Raw genomic sequence first — 13287 nt, forward strand, 5'->3', positions numbered from 1 at the left:
TCAAATGCCGGCCATTTTACCTACCAAGAGAATTCTCGTAAGTTATAGTCACAGCTCTGTACATTCCCCCTCAAGCTGACACCAAGACGGCCATCAAAGAACTTCACTGAACTATATGCAAACTGGAAACCATATATCCAGAGGCTGCATTTATTGAAGCTGGGGATTTTAACAAAGCAAATTTGAGAACAAGGCTACCTTAATTCCACCAGCACATTGATTGCGCGACGCGCATGGGCAATACCCTCAATCACTGCTACTCTAACTTCCTCGATGCAAACAAAGCCCTCCTTCGGCAAATCTGACCATGACGCCATCTTGCTCCTACCGTCTTATAGGCAGAAACTCAAACAGGATGTACCAGTGACGAGAACCATTCAACGCTCGTCCGACCAATTGGAAGCCACGCTTCAAGATTGTTTTGATCACGCGGACTGGAATATGTTCCGGTCAGCCTCAGAGAACAACATTGACCTATACGCTGACTCGGTGAGTGTGTTTATAAAGAAGTGCATTGGAGATGTTGTACCCACTGTGACTATTAAAACCTACACTAACCAGAAACTGTGGATGGATGGCGGCATTCGCGCGAACCTGAAAGCGCGATCCACCGCATTTAACCATGGAAAGAGGTCTGGGAATATGACTGAATGTAAACAGTGTAGTTATTCCCTCCACAAGGCAATCAAACAAGTGAAAGGCCAGTACAGGGACAAGGTCGCAATTCAACTGCTCAGGCACGAGATGTATGTGGCAGAGTCTACAGGAAATCACGGACTACAAAAAGATAACTAGCCACGTCACGGACACCGACGTCACACTTCCAGACAAACGAAACACCTTCTTTGCCCGCTTTGAGGATACTATAGTGCCACTAACAAGGACTGCACTATCTATAGGATAGATTCTTCAAAACAAACTTCCTTTTGAAACATTTTTTGACTATCTGTTTTGCCATGTATGAATGTTATTTAATATATTTATATGGGCTAATAGCAGTAAGGCCACATTTTATGTTTAATCAAATAATTGTTGAATGTAGTATTTATTTTATACTTACAGGGGTCCTAAAATTCTAAATCAAATACTGTAGCTAAATGGTCCTTGGTTTGACCATCTTAAAACAATTCCATATGTAAGTATTAAAAGTAGAATCCCAGACTTAGGTTTCAATATATAATTCAATATTGGTGCTCAATTTCGTCTTAAAATATCAATGGGACGCAAAATGCACTCATTTTGTGTAACAACAAAAGTGACCAAGGCAAGATGAGGAGCTCTGTACGGGTGAGGCGGGGAGAGGGGGGATTGGGTCTAAATATAGGGGATAGGGAAAGAGGGGAGGGGAGAGGGGACATGGGAGAACATAGAAGATGAGACTGTTAGGGTCATACATAGGGAAGGAAAAAGGAGAGAATGTGAGGCAGGATTTAGATAAGAACAGAGGTGAAGGTAGTGTATTGGGAGAGAAGAGGGTGTGGGACAGGACATACAGTATAGTGCTAGGGTAGAGTATGTTGCAAAAGGGAAAGGGCTGTAGTGGTATAACAGGGCAGTAAATGACACCTGTGAGCATCTTGTGAGCAGTTGTCCAGCTACTTCCCTGACTCCCAGTGTCTCTGTCTCCCACTACAGGTGATAGTGTATGTGGAGGATGCCAATGACGAGGCACCAGTGTTTACCCAGCAGCAGTACAACCGCCTGGGTCTGAGGGAGACCGCTGGCATTGGCACCTCTGTCATCGTAGTACGAGCTACAGACCCCGACACTGGTGAGTGTTGTAGTGTAACATGATGTATTACAGTACCCATAACCCTCTGTACAAGCTGGTTTTATTGATAATATATACATTATAGTGTACACTAGTACAGTATGTATTGATAAGGAAACGGGACAACATTATGTTAGCTTTATTTACTAAAATAAAACAGAATATTCTGTACAGAGCATTATGGGTATTGTAGTACATAGATAGGTATGTGTAGCAATGCATGACTACATACTTAATTTTTTTTCTTTCTCTTCTCTCTCTTGTTTTGCCTTCCTTTGCCCAACCTCCTTCCCTCTATGATTTTCCCTGTCTTTCCTCTCCTCTATCCTCCCATTCCTCCATCCAGGTGACGGTGGGGCGGTGGCCTATGCCCTGGACTCAGGCTCCGACCGTAAGTTTGATGTGGACGTGAGCACGGGCCTGGTGACCACTGTAGACTACCTAGACTACGAGACCAAGACCAGCTACCTGATGAACGTGTCGGCTACCGACCAGGCGCCGCCGTTCCACCGTGGCTTCTGCATGGTCTACGTGACCTTACTTAATGAGCTGGACGAGGCGGTGGCGTTCTTCTCTGCGGGCTACGAGGTGTCACTCATGGAGAACATCGCCACAGGAACGGAGGTGGTGCAGGTAAAGGCACAGTCGGCGGACAACCTCAACCAGCTGTCGTATCGCTTTGACCCGGACACATCGCCAGCCGCCCTCGCCCTCTTCAAGATCGACAGTATCACGGTGAGTCGGTGGACAGCCTGGGGTGTAAGACCGTATTAGCATGTCTCACTCTTATTGGACAGTTGGGTTAAGGTCAATTCCATTTCAATTCAGGAAGTAAAGAGCAAATCCAATTAGGATTTTCCCTTGAAAGCATTCTTCTTGAATTGACTGAATTGATATGGAATTTAAACCCATCCCTGTTGGATACGGTACACTGCTCAGCATATATATTTAAAGCTAGGATAAATCAGGTTGTTTGTTAATTTGTTTTACTCCTTTCTCCCTCTCTTTCTCTTTCTCCTTCTCCCTGTCCATCCCCAGGGCCGTATCACAGTCACAGGGCTGCTGGACAGGGAGAAGGGGGACCTCTACACCCTGACTGTAGTGGCTGACGATGGGGGACCCAAAAAAGACTCCACTGTGGTATGGCAGTCGCTTCTTTCTTCTTAATTTCTTTTTTTTCTTGTTTTGACAGTAGTTTTTATTCCCGGTTGTCAGGTCTCATCTGTTTTCAATAATAAACCGCGTCACAATGTTTTTATCTGTTTTGTTGTAGAAAAGGTCAGTTAATGACAATCTTTATTTTCACCTCGTTACTGCTATCTCATGGGGAAATTGCAGAAGGTAGGTGTTGCTCAGGATTACTGTTTTAATTCAAAGTTTTAATTCAAAGCTTAATGAAGTGTGTGTGTATGTCACAAATGTACTTTTGTATTATTTCTCAAAAGCATACCATGTTAATCAATTTGAATTCAAAGTTTTGTAGCATCTTAGCCCTCTTGTCAATGCCAATCCCTCATTGGCTTTGTCTATACATGTGACAGGTGTCAATCAACATACAGGATGAGAATGACAACAGTCCAGAGTTTGATATCACATCTGATTCATTGGTGGAGATTCCAGAGAACACACCCATCGGGAAGAGAGTGGCTGTGGTGCTTGGGCGCGACAAAGATGCCGGGAAAAATGGACTGGTGAGGAGAGAGACAGAGAAGAGAAGAGAGAGAGAGAGAGAGAGGGAGAAGCTCTTCACCTGCTCTCCCTGCTCTATTTCAACTCACTCCATCCCCTCCTCTTTGTCTCGCTCTCTAAGGTGCAATTCAGGCTGGTGGCAGGGAACATGCAGGATGTGTTTGAGATCCGGACAGTGAACCACACCTATGGAGAGATCTACGTCAACTCCCCTCTGGACCGAGAGTCTGTTGACCGCTACCTGCTCAAGGTTAGACACCTGGGTCACGTTCTATAACCATGTTTCCAAAGTCATACCATTTAAAAAAAAATCATGACAGCTCTGATGGAAACAGGCATTTCGTTACAATTTTGTAAATGCCGACAGATCAGTTGTTCGTTTGACATGTGATCTTTTTGTGTTGGTAAAATTAATTATGCGAGAAATGGCGGTGGAAATGCCTTTATGCGCAAATATTGATATAATAACCATCATATCGAAAGAAACTTGGAGTCACGCGATGATATGGTGTGTGGTCCTCCCACTACGACTCTGGAAACCATGCAGTTTATTAGGCTACAGATTAAATAAATTACGATGAACTTCACAGGGTGGTGAAAGTGCATGGTGATCTTGATAATATTTTCTGATAAATATTGAGAGTCTTATTCTGGTGACATAATGATCGATGCTTGATTGCCATTTGACAAATAAAAATATTCTTGCTCTTATCCATAATAATCTCATGTAGACTAGCCTACCCGCACAACCAGCACAGGCACTCCAGATTGAATTTAACTAGGCAAGTCGGTTAAGAACAAATTATTATTTGTTCTTAAGGACAGCCTACTCCTTCCTCCCTGTCGGGGAATTGAAACCCGGTCTCCCATGTGCCCTGCCCACATGACTCAGGGACTCTTTAGCTAAATAGCCCAGTACTGTACTGCCGACTGTCACGTTGTACAGGGCCCTATTTTCTGTTCCATCATAACAGAAACCCAGAGAGTTTTTCGTTTTTCTTGGAATAGAAACACCATAATATTAATCAAATTAATTAAGCAAGTACCAGTCAAAAGTTCAGACACACCTACTCATTCCAGGATTTTTCTTTGTTTTTACTATTTCATATATTGTAGAATAATAGTGAAGACATCACAACTATGAAATAACACATATGGAATCAGTTAAGAACAAATCGTATTTATAAGGACAGCCTACTCCTTCCTCTCCATTGGGGAATTGAACCCCGGTCTCCCACGTGCCTGAATTCTGTAGTACAGACATGGCCTGCTCTCCCTCATGTAAGGCATTAGGCAATTCCCCATGTTTACTACAGTATATATTGTAGGCTATGTTTACTTGTCTGACTGCACAGTAGCCTAAAAAACAAATGCAGGTGGCTTATAGTACTGTATTTCGTCATCAGCATCTTTTGTAATGAAAAATAATCTTTCAAAATGCAGATGTTGATTTAGTTATGGATCCATAACGAATTACTATGGGAATAGATGGAACAAAGTTGTCTAATGAAGTCAAACAATTTAGAATCCTCAAATCCTTTTATGCTGTAGCCTAATCTCGACCGTCACGTTGTACAGAGCCATATTTTCTGTTCCATCCTAATGGAAACCCTGAGTATTTTGTTTTTCATGTAATAGAAACACCATAATATTAATCAAATTAATTAAGCAAAATTTCTAAAAATCAATCTCATATACTATGTTATTACAAAAAAGGTTTGAAATTCTCTGGTAATGCCAATATGGAAGACTATCAAATGCCTCTCAAAGATGCCGTCTGGTGGTCAAACTAGCACTAACTCGTATTAACAGAAAAAATGGCTGACAATTAGATAATGTGACATAGAATGCTGCAGCAGCCTCAAGGTGTGCTGCAGTACGATGCAACTTTTAAAGGAGCAACCACTGTACCTGTACTGTAACTGCGAGCTGTTGACTAGAGCACACGTGCCAAGACCAGAGAAGGCACATTTGCTATTCAACGTAACAGTTTTTGTGACAAAACTATCAGTAGAGTTGAAAATGTGATAGAAACACATTGAAATACATTTATTCAGTGCATGATAACTTAAGCAAAAAAGTACATTTTGTGTGCACTACGTCATCACACATAGATTTTTACCTGCAACAAGTCAATTTTGTGGAAACACCACTGGTGGATGAATGCGCATTTATCCACCAGTGGTGTTTCCAAACTTTCCTTAAGTTTTCATGTCTTTATGCAGATTCTACAATATTTGCATGAAAATCTGTCGCCAATTAGATGGAAACCTAGCTATTAAGGCACAAGGTAGCAAAACATTATGCAGTGGAAAATGAAGTGATAGCTTCTTATTAGACAACTTCAGATTGTCCCTTCCTGTTTGAGTCTATTTTCTTCCATTCCGTGCCTAATGATCGCTACCGCTTACTGTTAAAATGCCACATTCAGGCTTCTCAGTCAGGAACCATATGACAATTATATGTACTCAAGCTACATAGGATGAATATTAAATATTATTATACAGCATGTCAGCACATGAGCATGTTTTCATTTTTGAATGAATGTTTTGCTGGTTTGTATGCATCCATACACATACAGTAATCCCATTGCATTTTACTGTATATCCATATGTTTATTAATACAAAAAAAAAAATATTGAAATATAAGCTATTGCCTGAAGCTGAAAAATATAGGATATTCAAAGCTAATTTGACCTATGCATTAACAATGTTTTTCGGCATACGCAGCTTAGATACCTTCTAGAGGACAGTATGTTTATTGATCTACTGTACTTCAACAACAGATGTACTCACATTGGATTGGTTGATTAGGATTCCAAACTTCTCTCAAACCGCTTTATACTCTTAGAGTAGATTTATCCCATTAATGTACTTGGTAATGTAAACTTATTTTTGGTATAAGACACACATGCAATCTGGGAATCTTGACGTATACCCATTGGTTCTTGAAGGGGCAATCTAGAGTTCAAAACAACAACAAATCCAACACCGCACCACTCTTTCAGTAAAAAGCTGAGGAACAGGGGTAGTGAAATGTAACCACCTCAAATTCATCAATAGAGCTATGTATACAAAAAATACAATTTGAACCATTTTCCCCCCAAAAAATTGTACAAACAATTGAGTAGAACAAGCATACAGTGCCTTTGGAAAGTAAAGTGGATTGCGAAAGTATTCACCCCCCTTGGCATTTCTCCTATTTTGTTGCCTTACAACCTGGAATTAAAATATATATTTTTGGTGGTTTGTATCATTTGATTTACACAACATGCCTACCACTTTGAAGATGCAAAATCTTTTTTTCAAGTGAAACAAACAAAGACAAAAAAACAGACCTTGAGCGTGCAAAACTATTCAGACCAGTTTCCCAGTCCCTGCAGATGAAAAAATATTCCCATAAGATGATGCTGCCACCACCATGCTTCACTGTGGGGATGGTGTTCTAGGGTGATGTGAGACGTTGGGTCTGCGCCAGACTTAGCATTTACCTTGATGGCCAAAAAGCTCAATTTTAGGCTCATCTGACCAGAGTACCTTCTTCCATATGTTTGGGGAGTCTCCCACATGCCTTTTGGCGAACACCAAACATGTTTGCTTATTTTGTTCTTTTAAGCAATGGCTTTTTTTCTGGCCACTCTTCAGTAAAGCCCAGCTCTGTGGAGTGTAGTACGGCTTAGAGTGGTTCTGTGGATAGATACTCCAATCCCCACTGTGGAGCTTTGCAGCTCCTTCAGGGTTATCTTTGGTCTCTTTGTTGCCTCTCTGATTAATGCCCTCCTTGCCTGGTCTGTGAGATTTGGTGGGCGGCCCTCTCTTGGCAGCTTTGTTGTGGTGCCATATTCTTTCCATTTTTTAATAATGGATTTAATGATGCTCCGTAGGATGTTCAAAGTTTCTGATATTTTTTTACATCCCAACCCTGATTTGTACTTCTCCACAACTTTGTCCCTGACCTGTTTGGAGAGCTCCTTGTTCTTCATGGTGCCGCTTGCTTGGTGCTGCCCCTTGCTTAGTGGTGTTACAGACTCCGCGGACTTTCAGAACATACTGAGTTCAGGATCTCTCTGTACTTTGCTCCATTCATCTTTGGCTTGATCCTGACTAATCTCCCAATCCCTGACACTGAAAACACCCCGATAGCATGATGCTATCACCACCGTGCTTCACCGTACGAATGATGTTATTTAATTGTTTTGATGTCTTCGCTATTATTCTACAATGTAGAAAATGGTTCCAGACACTAACTCCACACATCCTGTGCCAGACCTTAGGCCACAAATACAAGGAACTTGTTGTTTTGTTCAGTACTAAGAACATTTGTTGTTACTTAGTTTCCACCTTGAGCTAGGGGAGTGAACAATCTCCCCCTAGGAGGAGGTGACTGAAGCACAGACACTGTGGAGACAAGTGATTGGTTCCCCATTACGCACGCCATCCCTTTACATGGTTTGCAATAGAGACACACAGTTCATATATGGAAACAATATTTCCTTCTGATCTCCTTTGCCATACTCCTTGCTGATATTCTGCAGAGCAACAGGGACCTGTGATAGACAAGCCTGACTTCTCCACTCTCTGGACCCAAGGTGACTGAGGCCCATTTGAGGGAGGAAGTGCAGCTGCCAACACCAGAGTCGAAAGGAGATATTCTAATAACAAGAGTTTTCAACAGTTCAATCATATAAGCATATTCTGCAAATAAGACATCTTAATTATCTATGTTACTTAGCTAATTCTGATTTCGCCACAACGACGACAAAGATAATATACAGTTGGCTGTTTTTTCCGTGTATCGGCAAGACAGAACAGCTGCCTCCGGTAAGACAAGGGGTGGCGGTCTGTGTCTATTTGTCAATTAAAGCTTGTGCATGAAATCAAATATTCAGGAAGTCTCAAGGTTTTGCTTGCCTGAGGAAGAACAGGGAGGACAGGAGGGGACTAAGCACACACCCCTGAGGGCCCCTGAGTTATAAGACTGCTGAACAATTAATCAAATGGCCACGGACTATTTACATTGACAACCCCCCTCCCTTTGTTTTTCCACTGCTGCTACTCACTGTTAATTATCTATGCATAGTCACTTTACCCCAACCTCACATAAGGTTGTATTCGGCGCATGTGACAAATAAAAATTTGATTTAATGTAATCCATGGCTTCTGGTTGGGACATGTACGTACGGTCACAGTGGGGATAGCCAGAGGGAAGCCACTCCTCAGTAAAAGGCACATAACAGCCCGTTTGCCAAAAGGCACCTAAAGACTCTCAAACCATGAGAAAAAAGATTCTCTGGTCTGATGAAACCAAGATTGAACTCTTTGGCCCGAATGCCAAGTGTCACATCTGTAGGAAAACTGGCACCATCTCTACGGTAAAGCATGGTGGTGGCAGCATCATGCTGTGGGGATGTTTTTCAGCCGCAGGGACTGGGAGACTAGTCAGGATCGAGGGAAGGATTAATGGAGCAAAGTACAGATATCCTTGATGAAAACTTGCTCCAGAGTGCTCAGGACCAGAGACTGGGGTGAAGGTTTACCTTCCAACAGGACAACAACCCTAAGCACACAGCCAAGACAACACAGGCGTGGCTTTGGGACAAGTCTCTGAATGTCCTTGAGTGGCCCAGCCAGAGCCCGGACTTGAAGCCGATCGAACATCTCTGGAGAGACCTGATAATAGCTCTGACGCGACGCTCCCCATCCAACCTGACAGAGCTTGAGGTGTGCCAAGCCTGTAGTGTCATACCCAAGAAGACTCGAGGCTGTAATCTTTGCCAAAGGTGCTTGAACAGAGTACTGAGTAAAGGGTCTGAATACTTAGGTAAATGTGATATTTCTGTTTTTTATTTTTATAAACCTGTTTTTGCTTTGTCATTATGGGGTATTGTGTGTAGATTGATAAAGGAAAAAATCTTAATCATTTTTAGAATAAGGTTGTAACGTAACAAAATTTTGAGAAACGTCAAGGGATCTGAATACTTTCCGATTGCACTGTACATCTAAACAGAAGTAATAGTTACCAGTAACAGGATAAATAGATATATACCTATGGTAATGGGAATCAATAATCAATGACCAGCAGCTTAGTGGTAGGAATAAATCTAAAACTATCGTTGCGTCTATAATGTATGCCCACCTGTTTACGCACATGTGTACATCTGTCTGTCTGTCTTTGTGTGTGATTGACTGACTGACGTGTGTGTGATTGACTGACTAATGTGTGTGCATGTATGTGTGTGTGTGTTATGACAGGTGCGTGCCATGGACAGTGGCGTGCCTCCCCGCTACAGAGACCTCCCTCTAATCATCAACATCCTGGACGTCAATGATAACACACCCGTCATCGAGAGCCAGGGGGGCTACAATGTCAGCGTCAGCGAGGTGAGTCACTCAATCACACACACGTCAGTCAGTCAGTCAATCACATATACAATCAGGCACACATATGGAGAGTATTTTGGGCCGAGAAAGAGCCTACGGTAGATACTGATACCGATCACCATGTTACCTAACATCTTAGTAAGTGCCTAAGACACCGTCATGAAATAACATGGATTGTCAATGGATGCACATTTTTTCTTAGGCGTCAAACTACTGACACGTTCATATCATGTACTTGTCACATGACATGTACACGTCATTTAGACATTGTGTTCACGTGACTCTTACACATCACGTGTCATATTTCAATTTATTATCTGACAATGAATGTCTTCTGAATGTCTACATGTAAATGCTATCTTATACGCCCAGTCTTTTGACTAAGTCCGACAAAGACAAGTTTGTATCAGGTTAGAAAAAACACTAGCATATAACAAGAGACAATTCTTTAAAGAGTAAAACACGGGATAGAATGACTAATGATGTAATTTTCCAAGACAACATCAAATAAGAAAAAATGAAGCACCCACCTAATTACCTAATTATCTTACCTTAAAAGATCTTATAAGACAACCCTATGCTTAGCATGACTAATGGACCGAGACATTTAATCAATTTAATAAAACTTAGCTAAAATAGGTATATCACAAATAACTGTAACAACTTATTTTTGAAATACTGTATCAGAAAAAAGATCAGACTAGTTGAGATGCAGCCACCTGTGTGGATCTAGGCCTATTTCTAAGATCAATATGGACAGTTCCCTGTGCTGAAAGTTGAGCTAATTTACTAGCAACAAGAGGGCTTTGTTTGAGCCCTATTCAAGAAATAAGGGGTAGGCTTACCTGTTTGACGGATGCAATTATGCTATATTTAAGCAATAAGGCCAGAGGGGGTGTGGTATTTGGCCAATATACCACGGTTAATGGCTGTTTTTATCCGAGACCCAATGCAGAGTACCTGGATACAGCCCTTAGCCATGGTACAGTGGTTGCTCAACTAAAAGTTTTGTGATTATGCTGCGGGACTTAGAGGTAATTTGTGGTTTAGTACGGTACCCTGCGTCACTACTTCATTGCTCCAGACCAGCACAAGGGGGAGGTAGAGCACTGATTATGCTTTTGGGTCCCAAGGCGCTACTGCATCTCTAACTGACAATGAATGGGCGACATAAACCAAATAGAAACTGATCATTTGTATGACTTCAAAATTGAATTTCAAATAACTGAATGATGTGGATGAAGAAGATGATTGAATTTAGAACAATAGTGTAAGAATTGCTATTCCTCTGTCCTGCACGCGCACACCCGTCAGTATTACTTACTAAAACATACAAAAATTACTTACTAAGGTTTTTATTCTAAGAGAAACTTAGACTACAATTAGGGTGTGGAAATGTAAGGATTATTTTGCTCTTACTGTAGTACTGTAGCCTACTCCCGACCGTCATGTTGTGCAGCACCATATTTTCTATTCCATCCTAACGGAAACTCTGAGGGTTGAATTTTTTTATTTTCTTGGAATAGAGACACGATAATATTAATACAATTAACTAAGCTACATTTCTTAAAATCCCATATACTATGTTCTTACAAAAAAGGTTTTAAATTATCTAGGGCAGCCAATATTGAAGGCTATCAAATGTTCCTCAAAGATGCCCTCTGGTGGTCAAACTAGCACTAACTAGCATTAATGGTAACATTGGCTGACAATGAAATAACATCCCATAGAATTCTGTGGCAGCCCGCATGGTGGGGCTAGGGTCCTTTTTCCTCAATTTCCGCCTGACTGACGTGCCCAACGTATCCTGAATCCAGGATATACATATAATTGGTACCATTGGAAGGAAAACACTTTGAAGTTTGTAGAAATGTTAAAATAATGTAGGAGACTATAACACAATAGATATGGTAGGAGAAAATCCAAAGAAATACCAACCAGAATTGTTTTTGAGAGCCCATGCTCTTAGAATAGAAGTACAGGGAAATAATGAAATCCTGCTCCCAGGATGCAATTCCTATGTCTTCCACAGGCTGTAAGCAGACTATGTTCAAGGTTTCAGCCTTGTTTATTCCAAAACGAGTAAGAAATATGAGTTTTAGTACTGGGACACACTCTTGGAAATTCGTGTTTGGGCTCGCGATGAAGACAAGACGCACCTGCTAATATTGGTTTCCTATTGAACATACTTCTTTCCGTAAGAAATATGATAGTTTGATTACATTTTAGGGTATCTGAGGAGTCAATAGAAACATATTTTGACTTGTTTTAACAAAGTTTAGAGGTAGATTTTCGGATTCCTTTCTCTGCATCTTGAACGAGTGGATTACTCAAATCGATGGCACCAACGAAACTGTCTGAGATATTGAGATATAAAGAAGGATTTTATCTAACAAAACGACACTACATCTTATAGCTGGTACCCTTTGGATGACAAATCAGAGGAACATTGTCAAAAAGTAATTGAATATTTAATTGTTATTTGTGAATTTATGAAACCTGTGCCGGTGGAAAAATATTTTGATGTGGGGCGCCGTCCTCAAACAATCGCATGGCATGCTTTCACTGTAATGGCTACTGTAAATCGGACAGTGCAGTTAGATTAACAAGAATTTAAGCTTTCAACCGATATAAGACACTTGTATGTATATACAGTGGGGCAAAAAAGTATTTAGTCAGCCACCAATTGTGCAAGTTCTCCCACTTAAAAAGATGAGAGAGGCCTGTAACTTCCATCATAGGTACACTTCAACTATGACAGACAAAATGAGAAAAAGAAATCCAGAAAATCACATTGTAGGATTTTTAATGAATTTATTTGCAAATGATGGTGGAAAATAAGTATTTGGTCACCTACAAACAAGCAAGATTTCTGGCTCTCACAGACCTGTAACTTCTTCTTTAAGAGGCTCCTCTGTCCTCCACTCGTTACCTGTATTAATGGCACCTGTTTGAACTTGTTATCAGTATAAAAGACACCTGTCCACAACCTCAAACAGTCACACTCCAAACTCCACTATGGCCAAGACCAAAGAGCTGTCAAAGGACACCAGAAACAAAATTGTAGAACTGCACCAGGCTGGGAAGACTGAATCTGCAATAGGTAAGCAGCTTGGTTTGAAGAAATCAACTGTGGGAGCAATTATTAGGAAATGGAAGACATACAAGACCATTGATAATCTCCCTCGATCTGGGGCTCCACGCAAGATCTCACCCCGTGGGGTCAAAATGATCACAAGAACGGTGAGCAAAAATCCCAGAACCACACGGGGGGACCTGCAGAGAGCTGGGACCAAAGTAACAAAGCCTACCATCAGTAACACACTACGTCACCAGGGACTCAAATCCTGCAGTGCCAGACATGTCCCCCTGCTTAAGCCAGTACATGTCCAGGCCCGTCTGAAGTTTGCTAGAGAGCATTTGGATGATCCAGAAGAAGATTGGGA

General features: G+C 41.3%; 1 protein-coding gene across 1 annotated transcript in view; it reads left to right on the plus strand.

The window, feature by feature from the left end:
• The window catches only part of LOC120046433 (cadherin-23-like), a 569127-nt gene that overhangs the window by 418845 nt on the left and 136995 nt on the right, over positions 1 to 13287 (plus strand). The window contains exons 30-35 of the mRNA XM_038991662.1: positions 1636 to 1771; positions 2118 to 2506; positions 2810 to 2911; positions 3313 to 3462; positions 3582 to 3710; positions 9713 to 9841. Coding sequence (XP_038847590.1) covers positions 1636 to 1771; positions 2118 to 2506; positions 2810 to 2911; positions 3313 to 3462; positions 3582 to 3710; positions 9713 to 9841 — 1035 coding nt within the window. The remainder of the gene's footprint in view (positions 1 to 1635; positions 1772 to 2117; positions 2507 to 2809; positions 2912 to 3312; positions 3463 to 3581; positions 3711 to 9712; positions 9842 to 13287) is intronic.

The sequence above is a fragment of the Salvelinus namaycush genome, chromosome 4 (genome assembly GCF_016432855.1).
Source record: "Salvelinus namaycush isolate Seneca chromosome 4, SaNama_1.0, whole genome shotgun sequence".
In the NCBI taxonomy this organism is placed as follows: Eukaryota; Metazoa; Chordata; class Actinopteri; order Salmoniformes; family Salmonidae; genus Salvelinus; species Salvelinus namaycush.